Here is a 15,916-nt window from a genome sequence, read left to right on the forward strand (position 1 = left end):
CTCACTCCCTACAGGCAGACAGAGAGAGTGCCCCCTACTGCACACTAGCTACAGCTCACTCCCTACAGGCAGACAGAGAGAGTGCCCCCTACTGCACACCAGCTACAGCTCACTCCCTACAGGCAGACAGAGATAGTGCCCCCTACTGCACACTAGCTACAGCTCACTCCCTACAGGCAGACAGAGAGAGTGCCCCCTACTGCACACCAGCTACAGCTCACTCCCTACAGGCAGACAGAGAGAGTGCCCCCTACTGCACACCAGCTACAGCTCACTCCCTACAGGCAGACAGAGAGAGTGCCCCCTACTGCACACTAGCTACAGCTCACTCCCTACAGGCAGACAGAGAGAGTGCCCCCTACTGCACACTAGCTACAGCTCACTCCCTACAGGCAGACAGATAGAGTGCCCCCTACTGCACACTAGCTACAGCTCACTCCCTACAGGCAGACAGAGATAGTGCCCCCTACTGCACACCAGCTACAGCTCACTCCCTACAGGCAGACAGATTGAGTGCCCCCTACTGCACACTAGCTACAGCTCACTCCCTACAGGCAGACAGAGAGAGTGCCCCCTACTGCACACTCGCTACAGCTCACTCCCTACAGGCAGACAGAGAGAGTGCCCCTACTGCACACTAGCTACAGCTCACTCCCTACAGGCAGACAGAGAGAGTGCCCCCTACTGCACACTAGCTACAGCTCACTCCCTACAGGCAGACAGATAAAGTGCCCCCTACTGCACACCAGCTACAGCTCACTCCCTACAGGCAGACAGAGAGAGTGCCCCCACTGCACACTAGCTACAGCTCACTCCCTACAGGCAGACAGAGAGAGTGCCCCCTACTGCACACCAGCTACAGCTCACTCCCTACAGGCAGACAGAGAGAGTGCCCCCTACTGCACACTAGCTACAGCTCACTCCCTACAGGCAGACAGAGAGAGTGCCCCCTACTGCACACTAGCTACAGCTCACTCCCTACAGGCAGACAGAGAGAGTGCCCCCTACTGCACACTAGCTACAGCTCACTCCCTACAGGCAGACAGAGAGAGTGCCCCCTACTGCACACCAGCTACAGCTCACTCCCTACAGGCAGACAGAGAGAGTGCCCCCTACTGCACACCAGCTACAGCTCACTCCCTACAGGCAGACAGAGAGTGCCCCCTACTGCACACTAGCTACAGCTCACTCCCTACAGACAGAGATAGTGCCCCCTACTGCACACCAGCTACAGCTCACTCCCTACAGGCAGACAGATAAAGTGCCCCCTACTGCACACCAGCTACAGCTTACTCCCTACAGGCAGACAGAGAGAGTGCCCCCTACTGCACACCAGCTACAGCTCACTCCCTACAGGCAGACAGAGAGTGCCCCCTACTGCACACCAGCTACAGCTCACTCCCTACAGGCAGACAGAGAGTGCCCCCTACTGCACACCAGCTACAGCTCACTCCCTACAGGCAGACAGATTGAGTGCCCCCTACTGCACACTAGCTACAGCTCACTCCCTACAGGCAGACAGATAGATAGAGTGCCCCCTACTGCACACCAGCTACAGCTCACTCCCTACAGGCAGACAGATTGAGTGCCCCCTACTGCACACTAGCTACAGCTCACTCCCTACAGGCAGACAGAGAGAGTGCCCCCTACTGCACACTAGCTACAGCTCACTCCCTACAGGCAGACAGAGAGAGTGCCCCCTACTGCACACTAGCTACAGCTCACTCCCTATAGGCAGACAGAGAGAGTGCCCCCTACTGCACACTAGCTACAGCTCACTCCCTACAGGCAGACAGATAAAGTGCCCCCTACTGCACACCAGCTACAGCTCACTCCCTACAGGCAGACAGAGAGAGTGCCCCCTACTGCACACTAGCTACAGCTCACTCCCTACAGGCAGACAGAGAGAGTGCCCCCTACTGCACACCAGCTACAGCTCACTCCCTACAGGCAGACAGAGAGAGTGCCCCCTACTGCACACCAGCTACAGCTCACTCCCTACAGGCAGACAGAGAGAGTGCCCCCTACTGCACACCAGCTACAGCTCACTCCCTACAGGCAGACAGAGAGAGTGCCCCCTACTGCACACCAGCTACAGCTCACTCCCTACAGGCAGACAGAGAGAGGAGGCCACCGCCAACTCTGTGTGAAACATGTGCGAGACAGAGCGCAGCAGAGGTAAAAAGAGGTATAAAGAGGAGAATAAGGAGCTAGAAAGAGCCGGAGCACCACAATTCTGTTGTCCCGATTGGTCACACCTCAGGCAGCTGGATGGAGTCAGAGCAGGCCATCTCCAGTGCAGGGCTGTTCAGGTGGGGCAGCAGGGCCATGGTCTCCTCTGACAGGGCACTGCTGGACGAATCCTGGGACTGCTGCAGAGAGTCCACATGATTGGACGTGGCATCATCCATAGCAGAGTCACAGTTGATCTGGAGTGAGGGGAGGGAGAGAATAAAACATATTGTTCAAATTCTCCATTTAGAACTACAGTATCAGTCAGGACTGGACCAAGCTGCCATCAAGGCAAAGGCTGGCTACTTTGAAGAACCTCAAATATATTTTGATTTGTTGAACACTTTTTTGGTTACATGATTCCATATGTGTTATTTCATCGTTTTGATGTCTTCACTATTATTCTACAATGTAAAAAATAGTACAAATAAAGAAAAACCCTGGAATGAGTAGGTGTGTCTAAACCTTTGACTGATACCGTAGATAGTGAGTACAAAATGAAACCCCCTAATTAAATATCTCCATGTTATCTGGTCCTCTGCATCTCCAGGATATCTGCTGTTTAGTTTTGTTTAGAATAAGACATTCTAAAAACATGCTATATTCCAGACATTATTACAATATCTCTGTTATTTGATCATTCTGTCTGCAAATGATATGCTGCATGCTCATAGTAGCATTGTTTAACAGTTAATACAGATATGTCTCTGAAGTTAAACATGTTCAAGTCTTTGGGTCACTAGAGGCCTTCTCATTCCCACAGAGCACAATCGAGATCAGCGGAGAGCAGAGAGCATCGGCAGCTCTAGAATAACAGCTTGGGAAGACTGGCTGACTAGCCATTTAGAGCAGAGAGCATCGGCAGCTCTAGAATAACAGCTTGGGAAGACTGGCTGACTAGCCATTTAGAGCAGAGAGCATCGGCAGCTCTAGAATAACAGCTTGGGAAGACTGGCTGACTAGCCATTTAGAGCAGAGAGCATCGGCAGCTCTAGAATAACAGCTTGGGAAGACTGGCTGACTAGCCATTTAGAGCAGAGAGCATCGGCAGCTCTAGAATAACAGCTTGGGAAGACTGGCTGACTAGCCATTTAGAGCAGAGAGCATCGGCAGCTCTAGAAGAACAGCTTGGGAAGACTGGCTGACTAGCCATTTAGAGCAGAGAGCATCGGCAGCTCTAGAATAACAGCTTGGGAAGACTGGCTGACTAGCCATTTAGAGCAGAGAGCATCGGCAGCTCTAGAATAACAGCTTGGGAAGACTGGCTGACTAGCCATTTAGAGCAGAGAGCATCGGCAGCTCTAGAATAACAGCTTGGGAAGACTGGCTGACTAGCCATTTAGAGCAGAGAGCATCGGCAGCTCTAGAATAACAGCTTGGGAAGACTGGCTGACTAGCCATTTAGAGCAGAGAGCATCGGCAGCTCTAGAATAACAGCATTTTGGGAAGACTGGCTGACTAGCCATTTAGAGCAGAGAGCATCGGCAGCTCTAGAATAACAGCTTAGGGAAGACTGGCTGACTAGCCATTTAGAGCAGAGAGCATCGGCAGCTCTAGAATAACAGCTTGGGAAGACTGGCTGACTAGCCATTTAGAGCAGAGAGCATCGGCAGCTCTAGAATAACAGCTTGGGAAGACTGGCTGACTAGCCATTTAGAGCAGAGAGCATCGGCAGCTCTAGAATAACAGCTTGGGAAGACTGGCTGACTAGCCATTTAGAGCAGAGAGCATCGGCAGCTCTAGAATAACAGCTTGGGAAGACTGGCTGACTAGCCATTTAGAGCAGAGAGCATCGGCAGCTCTAGAATAACAGCTTGGGAAGACTGGCTGACTAGCCATTTAGAGCAGAGAGCATCGGCAGCTCTAGAATAACAGCTTGGGAAGACTGGCTGACTAGCCATTTAGAGCAGAGAGCATCGGCAGCTCTAGAATAACAGCTTGGGAAGACTGGCTGACTAGCCATTTAGAGCAGAGAGCATCGGCAGCTCTAGAATAACAGCTTGGGAAGACTGGCTGACTAGCCATTTAGAGCAGAGAGCATCGGCAGCTCTAGAATAACAGCTTGGGAAGACTGGCTGACTAGCCATTTAGAGCAGAGAGCATCGGCAGCTCTAGAATAACAGCTTGGGAAGACTGGCTGACTAGCCATTTAGAGCAGAGAGCATCGGCAGCTCTAGAATAACAGCTTGGGAAGACTGGCTGACTAGCCATTTAGAGCAGAGAGCATCGGCAGCTCTAGAATAACAGCTTGGGAAGACTGGCTGACTAGCCATTTAGAGCAGAGAGCATCGGCAGCTCTAGAATAACAGCTTGGGAAGACTGGCTGACTAGCCATTTAGAGCAGAGAGCATCGGCAGCTCTAGAATAACAGCTTGGGAAGACTGGCTGACTAGCCATTTAGAGCAGAGAGCATCGGCAGCTCTAGAATAACAGCTTGGGAAGACTGGCTGACTAGCCATTTAGAGCAGAGAGCATCGGCAGCTCTAGAATAACAGCTTGGGAAGACTGGCTGACTAGCCATTTAGAGCAGAGAGCATCGGCAGCTCTAGAATAACAGCTTGGGAAGACTGGCTGACTAGCCATTTAGAGCAGAGAGCATCGGCAGCTCTAGAATAACAGCTTGGGAAGACTGGCTGACTAGCCATTTAGAGCAGAGAGCATCGGCAGCTCTAGAATAACAGCTTGGGAAGACTGGCTGACTAGCCATTTAGAGCAGAGAGCATCGGCAGCTCTAGAATAACAGCTTGGGAAGACTGGCTGACTAGCCATTTAGAGCAGAGAGCATCGGCAGCTCTAGAATAACAGCTTGGGAAGACTGGCTGACTAGCCATTTAGAGCAGAGAGCATCGGCAGCTCTAGAATAACAGCTTGGGAAGACTGGCTGACTAGCCATTTAGAGCAGAGAGCATCGGCAGCTCTAGAATAACAGCTTGGGAAGACTGGCTGACTAGCCATTTAGAGCAGAGAGCATCGGCAGCTCTAGAATAACAGCTTGGGAAGACTGGCTGACTAGCCATTTAGAGCAGAGAGCATCGGCAGCTCTAGAATAACAGCTTGGGAAGACTGGCTGACTAGCCATTTAGAGCAGAGAGCATCGGCAGCTCTAGAATAACAGCTTGGGAAGACTGGCTGACTAGCCATTTAGAGCAGAGAGCATCGGCAGCTCTAGAATAACAGCTTGGGAAGACTGGCTGACTAGCCATTTAGAGCAGAGAGCATCGGCAGCTCTAGAATAACAGCTTGGGAAGACTGGCTGACTAGCCATTTAGAGCAGAGAGCATCGGCAGCTCTAGAATAACAGCTTGGGAAGACTGGCTGACTAGCCATTTAGAGCAGAGAGCATCGGCAGCTCTAGAATAACAGCTTGGGAAGACTGGCTGACTAGCCATTTAGAGCAGAGAGCATCGGCAGCTCTAGAATAACAGCTTGGGAAGACTGGCTGACTAGCCATTTAGAGCAGAGAGCATCGGCAGCTCTAGAATAACAGCTTGGGAAGACTGGCTGACTGGCTGACCTAGCCATTTAGAGCAGAGAGCATCGGCAGCTCTAGAATAACAGCTTGGGAAGACTGGCTGACTAGCCATTTAGAGCAGAGAGCATCGGCAGCTCTAGAATAACAGCTTGGGAAGACTGGCTGACTAGCCATTTAGAGCAGAGAGCATCGGCAGCTCTAGAATAACAGCTTGGGAAGACTGGCTGACTAGCCATTTAGAGCAGAGAGCATCGGCAGCTCTAGAATAACAGCTTGGGAAGACTGGCTGACTAGCCATTTAGAGCAGAGAGCATCGGCAGCTCTAGAATAACAGCTTGGGAAGACTGGCTGACTAGCCATTTAGAGCAGAGAGCATCGGCAGCTCTAGAATAACAGCTTGGGAAGACTGGCTGACTAGCCATTTAGAGCAGAGAGCATCGGCAGCTCTAGAATAACAGCTTGGGAAGACTGGCTGACTAGCCATTTAGAGCAGAGAGCATCGGCAGCTCTAGAATAACAGCTTGGGAAGACTGGCTGACTAGCCATTTAGAGCAGAGAGCATCGGCAGCTCTAGAATAACAGCTTGGGAAGACTGGCTGACTAGCCATTTAGAGCAGAGAGCATCGGCAGCTCTAGAATAACAGCTTGGGAAGACTGGCTGACTAGCCATTTAGAGCAGAGAGCATCGGCAGCTCTAGAATAACAGCTTGGGAAGACTGGCTGACTAGCCATTTAGAGCAGAGAGCATCGGCAGCTCTAGAATAACAGCTTGGGAAGACTGGCTGACTAGCCATTTTGAGCAGAGAGGAGTTTGAGAAAGGCAGCCAGAGGTTTGGGTTATTGGGATCATGCTCACACAGGAACATGCTGTTAATTTGATGCCAGTTGGAAGTTGACTAAATCTGTTTCACTGACATGGTCACGCTATGGACTCCTTTCAGTTTCATCTTTATGTAGCTAATCTCCCAGTTATAGTGTATGTGAATGAGTTGTCTGACCTAAACATATCAGTTATAGTGTATGTGAATGAGTTGTCCGACCTAAACATATCAGTTATAGTGTATGTGAATGAGTTGTCTGACCTAAACATATGTTATAGTGTATGTGAATGAGTTGTCCGACCTAAACATATCAGTTATAGTGTATGTGAATGAGTTGTCCGACCTAAACATATCAGTTATAGTGTATGTGAATGAGTTGTCCGACCTAAACATATCAGTTATAGTGTATGTGAATGAGTTGTCTGACCTAAACATATCAGTTATAGTGTATGTGAATGAGTTGTCTGACCTAAACATATCAGTTATAGTGTATGTGAATGAGTTGTCTGACCTAAACATATGTTATAGTGCATGTGAATGAGTTGTCTGACCTAAACATATCAGTTATAGTGTATGTGAATGAGTTGTCTGACCTAAACATATGTTATAGTGCATGTGAATGAGTTGTCTGACCTAAACATATCAGTTATAGTGTATGTGAATGAGTTGTCCGACCTAAACATATCAGTTATAGTGCATGTGAATGAGTTGTCCGACCTAAACATATCAGTTATAGTGTATGTGAATGAGTTGTCCGACCTAAACATATCAGTTATAGTGCATGTGAATGAGTTGTCTGACCTAAACATATCAGTTATAGTGTATGTGAATGAGTTGTCTGACCTAAACATATCAGTTATAGTGTATGTGAATGAGTTGTCTGACCTAAACATATCAGTTATAGTGTATGTGAATGAGTTGTCTGACCTAAACATATCAGTTATAGTGCATGTGAATGAGTTGTCTGACCTAAACATATCAGTTATAGTGTATGTGAATGAGTTGTCTGACCTAAACATATCAGTTATAGTGTATGTGAATGAGTTGTCTGACCTAAAAACATATCAGTAAACATATAGTAGTATGTGAATGAGTTGTCCGACCTAAACATATCAGTTATAGTGCATGTGAATGAGTTGTCCGACCTAAACATATGTTATAGTGTATGTGAATGAGTTGTCTGACCTAAACATATCAGTTATAGTGTATGTGAATGAGTTGTCCGACCTAAACATATCAGTTATAGTGTATGTGAATGAGTTGTCCGACCTAAACATATCAGTTATAGTGTATGTGAATGAGTTGTCTGACCTAAACATATGTTATAGTGCATGTGAATGAGTTGTCTGACCTAAACATATCAGTTATAGTGTATGTGAATGAGTTGTCCGACCTAAACATATCAGTTATAGTGAATGTGAATGAGTTGTCTGACCTAAACATATCAGTTATAGTGCAGTTGTGAATGAGTTGTCTGACCTAAACATATCAGTTATAGTGTATGTGAATGAGTTGTCCGACCTAAACATATCAGTTATAGTGTATGTGAATGAGTTGTCTGACCTAAACATATGTTATAGTGCATGTGAATGAGTTGTCTGACCTAAACATATCAGTTATAGTGTATGTGAATGAGTTGTCTGACCTAAACATATCAGTTATAGTGTATGTGAATGAGTTGTCCGACCTAAACATATCAGTTATAGTGTATGTGAATGAGTTGTCTGACCTAAACATATCAGTTATAGTGTATGTGAATGAGTTGTCCGACCTAAACATATCAGTTATAGTGTATGTGAATGAGTTGTCCGACCTAAACATATCAGTTATAGTGTATGTGAATGAGTTGTCTGACCTAAACATATGTTATAGTGTATGTGAATGAGTTGTCTGACCTAAACATATCAGTTATAGTGTATGTGAATGAGTTGTCCGACCTAAACATATCAGTTATAGTGTATGTGAATGAGTTGTCTGACCTAAACATATGTTATAGTGTATGTGAATGAGTTGTCCGACCTAAACATATCAGTTATAGTGTATGTGAATGAGTTGTCCGACCTAAACATATCAGTTATAGTGTATGTGAATGAGTTGTCCGACCTAAACATATCAGTTATAGTGTATGTGAATGAGTTGTCTGACCTAAACATATCAGTTATAGTGTATGTGAATGAGTTGTCTGACCTAAACATATCAGTTATAGTGTATGTGAATGAGTTGTCTGACCTAAACATATGTTATAGTGTATGTGAATGAGTTGTCTGACCTAAACATATCAGTTATAGTGTATGTGAATGAGTTGTCCGACCTAAACATATCAGTTATAGTGTATGTGAATGAGTTGTCTGACCTAAACATATCAGTTATAGTGTATGTGAATGAGTTGTCTGACCTAAACATATGTTATAGTGCATGTGAATGAGTTGTCTGACCTAAACATATCAGTTATAGTGTATGTGAATGAGTTGTCTGACCTAAACATATCAGTTATAGTGTATGTGAATGAGTTGTCTGACCTAAACATATCAGTTATAGTGTATGTGAATGAGTTGTCTGACCTAAACATATCAGTTATAGTGTATGTGAATGAGTTGTCCGACCTAAACATATCAGTTATAGTGTATGTGAATGAGTTGTCCGACCTAAACATATCAGTTATAGTGTATGTGAATGAGTTGTCCGACCTAAACATATCAGTTATAGTGTATGTGAATGAGTTGTCTGACCTAAACATATCAGTTATAGTGTATGTGAATGAGTTGTCTGACCTAAACATATCAGTTATAGTGTATGTGAATGAGTTGTCTGACCTAAACATATGTTATAGTGCATGTGAATGAGTTGTCTGACCTAAACATATCAGTTATAGTGTATGTGAATGAGTTGTCCGACCTAAACATATCAGTTATAGTGCATGTGAATGAGTTGTCTGACCTAAACATATCAGTTATAGTGTATGTGAATGAGTTGTCCGACCTAAACATATCAGTTATAGTGCATGTGAATGAGTTGTCTGACCTAAACATATCAGTTATAGTGTATGTGAATGAGTTGTCTGACCTAAACATATCAGAAACCTGAACTGGACTGATTTTCAGTAGTATAGTTTGGGTCTGTACTTTACTTACCTAAAAAAACAAACTTATGGGGGAAGGGGTATGTGGGTAAGGAATCAAATGAGGGTAGCAGGTCTAGGATTGGGGGTGAAGGGGCGCAGGGAATGAAATAGTGACCAGTAACAGCGGAAGCAAGTGTCTAGCCCCTGCCCATACCAGGCACAGTAGATCTGCAGTAGCGCTGCTCAGTGAGCGGGCGGACACAGACACACACGCACACACACACACACAATGCCAGCGGGCTGTGTGAGGAGCATGGGGCGGGCGGGGGACAGGGCCACCCTTGTGTTGGGTGAAACTTACTAGGCCAGAGCGGGTGAGAATCTGGCTAGCGCTCAGTACCTCCTCCTCAGACGACTCGTCCGTGTCCTCCTGGTTGGTGAGGTTGAGGCTGGGAGTGCTCCCGGTGTACTGGCACTCCTGCAGGGACGGCGTGTCCCCATCTCCCTCCCCCTTGTCCATGCTGTCCAGGGAGCGCCGACGCACACCCCAGTTGAAGTTGTCCATGCTCTCCCCCTGTAGGACACCCAAAGAAACAGCAGTCAGATACCAGTAGAACTAACTGAAGTTTGAGATAGCTGAGAAAATGTGGATGAATCACAACAGCACAAGACCAAACACAAGAAAACAACAATGTATGCCACTAACACATGACATCTAAAGAGCTGTGTCTGCAGTAATGGGAAGTGGAGCTGACACCTATTCTCTCAGGCTGTTTGACCTAATCACTTCATGTACAAACTATATTGATCATGAACCCAAAAAAGTATTTGTGGCATGCTTCATTGGCTGTCTGTTTCTAGACTGACAAAACAGGTGCTTCTACAGGGTGACAACAATCACATGACTGACAGAGGGACACCAGGGCACTTAGGATGGCAGCTTTAAAAAGCTCTTTCTGGCCCAAACGTACCTGGAACTCCTTGTGGCGGGAAAAGAGGAAAGGTAACAAGTAGGTTAGAAAGACTAGTAGGGACAGTTACAGGACAACATGGAAGAAAAGTCATACCAAGACCAGTACAAACACACAGATGTTAAGACACAAGCTCAGACGTACTTCAGCGCACACACACACACACACACACACACACACACACACACACACACACACACACACACACACACACACACACACACACACACACACACACACACACACACACACACACACACACACATACACACACACACTTATTGTCACCAATCAACAACATGATATGAAATGGTGTAATAGCAGACTACTGTAAATTATCCTCTACAAGACATTAAAAAGTGTGTGTGTATACAGATGGCTGCTCCTACTGTACAGTGAATCACCCCTCACCTCAGCATCCTCCAGCTCCACGTCCAGGAAATCAAAGTCCTTGAAGACTCCAAACTGCTGCTCACTTCCTGCATCTTCTCCCTGCAGGTCCTCCTCCCTCACCACCTCCTCCACCGTGGGGATCAGACTGGTCTGCTGGTCACCTGAGTCCAGGTCCTCGTTGGATGAGAACACCACCTAAAACACACACAGAGAAAGATATAACAGTTATGATAAATAGGTTCAATAAACACAGGAGGGATGGCTGGGATATATTCTGTTGAAGTAGATCACTAATCACTACTCATGCTCGCTCACAGTTTGACATGCCAGGTGTCTTACAGAAGGATTCTTGGGAATACCAGACTCGGGACCACACAGAGAAAGAACGTTCATGAGCTTCTCTCTGGTTCTCCTCTGAAATAAGACAACACAATTAAATATTAACAAACAAAAAGACATGTAAACATATCAAACCTCACTGTAACATATCCATTGGCTGTAAGTACCTGAGAGAGTTGGGGCCTCTTCCAGCTGACAGGCACCAGGCCGTTGGAGTTGGATCCAGAAGAGGTGGAGGACGTGCTCCGAGTCACAGCAATGACCTGCGGCTTCCCATTCCGCCCTGCAGCTGTGCGCTGGTCCCCGTACTTATGCCCTATGATGGGCGTCTGGTGGTTAAAGGTTACACCAGTTCATCTAGATTGTTTAAAAAAGTAGGGCTAAAGGTAAAAGGTGACTGAAAGAAAAATGGAAAGAGTGAAAAATAGAAGAACAAAGAATCGGAGAAGGACGAAAAGCTGACAAGAGGACAGAGGTCGGGATAGAGGTCGGGACAGAGGTCGGGACAGAGGTCGGGACAGAGGTCGGGACAGAGGTTTTAAAAATGGTATATAACATGTATTTTACCATGTAGGTTTAGTTGAAATAAAAACATTTTACAAGGGAGACCTGGCCAAACTAGCAGCACATACAGTTTCATACAACATAAAACAAAGCACTACAGTTTATACACATTGAGCAGGCAAGACTTCACCTCTGAGATGTCAAAGTGGAAGTCCAGCGTCTTGCCGGGCAGCTCCTTAGAGGAGTTGTTGAAGATGCGAGTGAAGGCGATCTCTGGGGATCCAGAGGACTCGGTGCTGTAGGAGCGTTGCACCTCGTCTGGCACCACCAGGCTGGCCGACCGAGACACCACCAGCTTCAGGATGTTCTGGGCCTCCTTCCAGTACGGGCTCTGGGGAACACACAGGATCCAAACACCGAGGTGACGTTGGTTAAATTGTCAATAAGACAGGATTTCATGTTTTTAGAAAGGGGTAAAAGCACACCTCCGTTCTAGGGAAGGTTAAATCTAATTTTATTGGTCACATACATATTTAGCAGATGTTATTGCAGGTGTAGTGAAATGCTTGTGTTTCTAGCTCTAACAGTGCAGTAATATCTAACAATTTACAACAATACACATCTAAAAGTAAAAGAATGAAATTAAGAAATATATAAATATTAGGACGAGCAATGTCGGAGTGGCATTGACTAAAATACAGAAGAGAATACAGAATATACATATGAGATGAGTAAAGCAGTATGTAAACATTATTTAAAACATTAAAGTGACTAGTGTTCCATTATGAAAGTGGTCAGTGATTCCAAGTCTAAGTATTTAGGGCAGCAGCCTCTAAGGTGCAGGGTTACGTAACCGGGTGGAAGCCGGCTAGTGATGGCTGTTTAACAGTCTGATGGCCTTGAGTTGGAAGCTGTTTCTCGGTCCCAGCTTTGATGCACCTGTACTGATCTCGCCTTCTGGATGATAGCGGGGTGAACAGGTAGTGGCTCGGGTAGTTGATGTCCTTGATGATATTTTTGGCCTTCCTGTAACATCGGGTGGTGTAGGTGTCCTAGAGGGCAGGTAGTTTGCCCCCGGTGATGCGTTGTGCAGACCTCACTACCCTCTGGAGAGCCTTACGGTTGAGGGCGGAGCAGTTGCCGCACCAGGCGGTTATACAGCCAAACAGGATGCTCTCAATTGTGCATCTGTAAAAGTTTGAGGGTTTTAGGTGACCAGCCAAATTTCACGCTGTTGTGCCTTCTTCACCACACTGTCTGTGTGGGTGGACCATTTCAGATCATCAGTGATGTGTACGCCGAGGAACTTGAAGCTTTCCACCTTCTCCACTGCGGTCCCGTCGATGTGGATAGGGGCGTGCTCCGTCTGCTGTTTCCTGAAGTCCACGATCAACTCCTTTGTTGATGTTGAGTGGGAGGTTATTTCCTGGCACCACTCTCCCAGGGCCCTCACCACCTCCCTGCAGGCTGTCTTGTTGTTGTTAGTGATCTGGCCTACGACTGTTGTGTTGTTTGCATACTTGATGATTGAGTTGGAGGCATGCATGGCCACGCAGTCATGGGTGAACAGGGCATGCAGGAGGGGGCTGAGCATGCACCCTTGTGGAGGCTCTATGTTGAGGATCAACAAAGTGGAGGTGTTGTTTCCTACCTTAAGAAATGTATGGTCTTTCACCTTAAACTATCTTGATTCTGTCATTTTGGGTTTCTCCCTCACACATTCACACCAAAGGCTCCATCTGCTGAAATGAATGAGCCACGTGACACCCATACTGTGTCAGACAGCTTTATTTCTGTAACGGCCAATTCCCATGTATTATTTTCTCTCTCAATCCTCATCGCGATGAGAGGCCTTAAGAGCGTCAGAGTGCTGAGCTGAATTGTAAAAAGAGAAACCAGGTCTCACCTGGACATATTTGCTGATGATCTTCATGATCTCCAGGTTGAACTGTTTAACGGGCGCAGCAGACAGGTCAATGTGACTCAGCAGGCTGTAGATGATCTGTAGCAGGGACTGCTGCATGCTGGGTAGGCCCTTCTCCAGCAACTGAAGATGAGAGGGGAATGTTTAGGAATAGGCTCTCAACTGCCATCATGGGTTGGATGTTGGACATCTGCTTATCAGCTGATCAGTAATTAACACTGCTGACCTGTCATAATAACAAAAACAAGCTACTGTAAATGTAAATTAACCAGAGGTCGTGGACTGACTATGCAAATAAGTTGGCAGCTTTGATTCTCCTCATTACTTCTATGAAGGCTGATGTTGCGAGTGCTTACCTCAGCCAGGTATGTGACCAGATTGAAGGTGATCTCAGCAAAGGCGTCGTGTAGGTAACGACACACCACGTTGATCCAGTTGGTGCAGTCTCTGGAGTAGCTGTGTGTGCTGTACAGGCTCATCATGTGGGCCAGGTTAGACAAGGTGGCTGACTTCTCCTCGGCACACACCTTGGCTATCTTATCCGCCGTCTCCTTGCAGAACGGAGTGGGGCTGTCAAAGTGCTGGATGAGGTGAGGCAGCAGGCACAGGATGTTTAGAGGAAAACCTACAAGGAGACGGCAACAGACGACATCAGGATCAAGTGAATCTCGATCTCCTGAGCTAACACAGGTAGAGAAACAGGTCTAGACCCATAAGCAAGCCCCAGCGAGTCCGAGGGGTGATTAGCGGCATTTACCAAGCATGAAGCCAGGAACTTGTGCTAGATTTATTTATTTAGATTTATTTCACCAGGTAGGCAAGTTGAGAACAAGTTCTCATTTACAATTGCGACCTGGCCAAGATAAAGCAAAGCAGTTCGACACATACAACAACAGAGTTACACATGGAATAAAACAAACATACAGTCAATAATACAGTAGAAGAATAAGTCTTTATACAATGTGAGCAAGTGAGGTGAGATAAGGGAGGTAAAGGCAAAAAAAGGCCATGGTGGCGAAGTAAATACAATATAGCAAGTAAAACACTGGAATGGTTGATTTGCAGTGGAAGAATGTTTAAAGTAGAGAGAAATAATGGGGTGCAAAGGAGCAAAATAAATAAATACAGTAGGGAAAGAGGTAGTTGTTTGGGCTAAATTATAGATGGGCTATGTACAGGTGCAGTAATCTGTGAGCTGCTCTGACAGCTGGTGCCTAAAGCTAGTGAGAGAGAAGAGATTTTTGTAGTTCGTTCCAGTCATTGGCAGCAGAGAACTGGAAGGAAAGACTACCAAAGAAAGAATTGGTTTTGGGAGTGACCAGAGAGATATACCTGCTGGGACGCGTGCTACAGGTGGGTGCTGCTATGGTGACCAGCGAGCTGAGATAAGGGGGGACTTTACCTAGCAGGGTCTTGTAGATGACTTGGAGCCAGTGGGTTTGGCGACGAGTATGAAGCGAGGGCCAGCCAACGAGAGCATACAGGTCACAGTGGTGTGTAGTATATGGGGTTTTGGTGACAAAACCGATGGCTCTGTGATAGACTGCATCTAATTTATTGAGTAAGGTATTGGAGGCTATTTTGTAAATAACATCGCCGAAGTCGCGGATTGGTAGGAGGGTCAGTTTTACAAGGGTATGTTTGGCAGCATGAGTCAAGGATGCTTTGTTGTGAAATAGGAAGCCAATTATAGATTTAACTTTGGATTGGAAATGTTTGATGTGAGTCTGGAAGGAGAGTTTACAGTCTAACCAGACACCTAGGTATTTGTAGTTGTCCACATATTCTAAATCAGAGCCGTCCAGAGTAGTGATGTTGGACAGGCGGGTAGGTGCAGGCAGCGATCAGTTGAAGAGCATGCATTTAGTTTTACTTGTATTCAAGAGCAATTGGAGGCCATGGAAGGAGAGTTGTATGGCATTGAAGCTTGCCTGGAGGGTTGTTAACACAGTGTCCAAAGAAGGGCCAGAAGTATACAGAATGGTGAGTCGAGAGAGTCGGCCCAAGAATTGAACCCTGTGGCACCCCCATAGAGACTGCCAGAGGACCGGACAACAGACCCTCCGATTTGACACACTGAACTCTATCAGAGAAGTAGTTGGTGAACCAGGCGAGGCAATCATTTGAGAAACCAAGGCTGTCGAGTCTGCAGATGAGGATGTGGTGATTGACAAAGTCGAAAGCCTTGGCCAGGTCAAT

At 46.5% G+C, this 15,916-nt stretch overlaps 1 protein-coding gene and 1 long non-coding RNA gene across 22 annotated transcripts in view; both read right to left on the minus strand.

Moving 5' to 3' along the window:
• Positions 1 to 15,916, minus strand: part of fryl (furry homolog, like) — a 124,398-nt gene that overhangs the window by 23,106 nt on the left and 85,376 nt on the right. For 15 of the 21 annotated variants that reach the window (XM_052459826.1, XM_052459812.1, XM_052459810.1 and 12 more), the window contains 8 exons: positions 14,074 to 14,342; positions 13,700 to 13,840; positions 11,984 to 12,184; positions 11,457 to 11,618; positions 11,266 to 11,364; positions 10,969 to 11,145; positions 9,948 to 10,160; positions 2,259 to 2,429 (listed from right to left, as the gene is read on the minus strand). In XM_052459826.1, coding sequence (XP_052315786.1) covers positions 2,259 to 2,429; positions 9,948 to 10,160; positions 10,969 to 11,145; positions 11,266 to 11,364; positions 11,457 to 11,618; positions 11,984 to 12,184; positions 13,700 to 13,840; positions 14,074 to 14,342 — 1,433 coding nt within the window. The remainder of the gene's footprint in view (positions 1 to 2,258; positions 2,430 to 9,947; positions 10,161 to 10,968; positions 11,146 to 11,265; positions 11,365 to 11,456; positions 11,619 to 11,983; positions 12,185 to 13,699; positions 13,841 to 14,073; positions 14,343 to 15,916) is intronic. The other 6 variants (XM_035784315.2, XM_035784324.2, XM_035784243.2 and 3 more) reach the window with 2 other exon arrangements.
• LOC127906799 (uncharacterized) lies at positions 7,219 to 9,930 on the minus strand. Its single transcript, XR_008062877.1, has 3 exons — positions 8,671 to 9,930; positions 8,381 to 8,420; positions 7,219 to 7,242 (listed from the first exon to the last, which is right to left on the minus strand). It is a non-coding gene; the product is annotated as an uncharacterized LOC127906799 (long non-coding RNA).

This window comes from Oncorhynchus keta, chromosome 1 (assembly GCF_023373465.1).
Source record: "Oncorhynchus keta strain PuntledgeMale-10-30-2019 chromosome 1, Oket_V2, whole genome shotgun sequence".
Taxonomy (NCBI): Eukaryota; Metazoa; Chordata; class Actinopteri; order Salmoniformes; family Salmonidae; genus Oncorhynchus; species Oncorhynchus keta.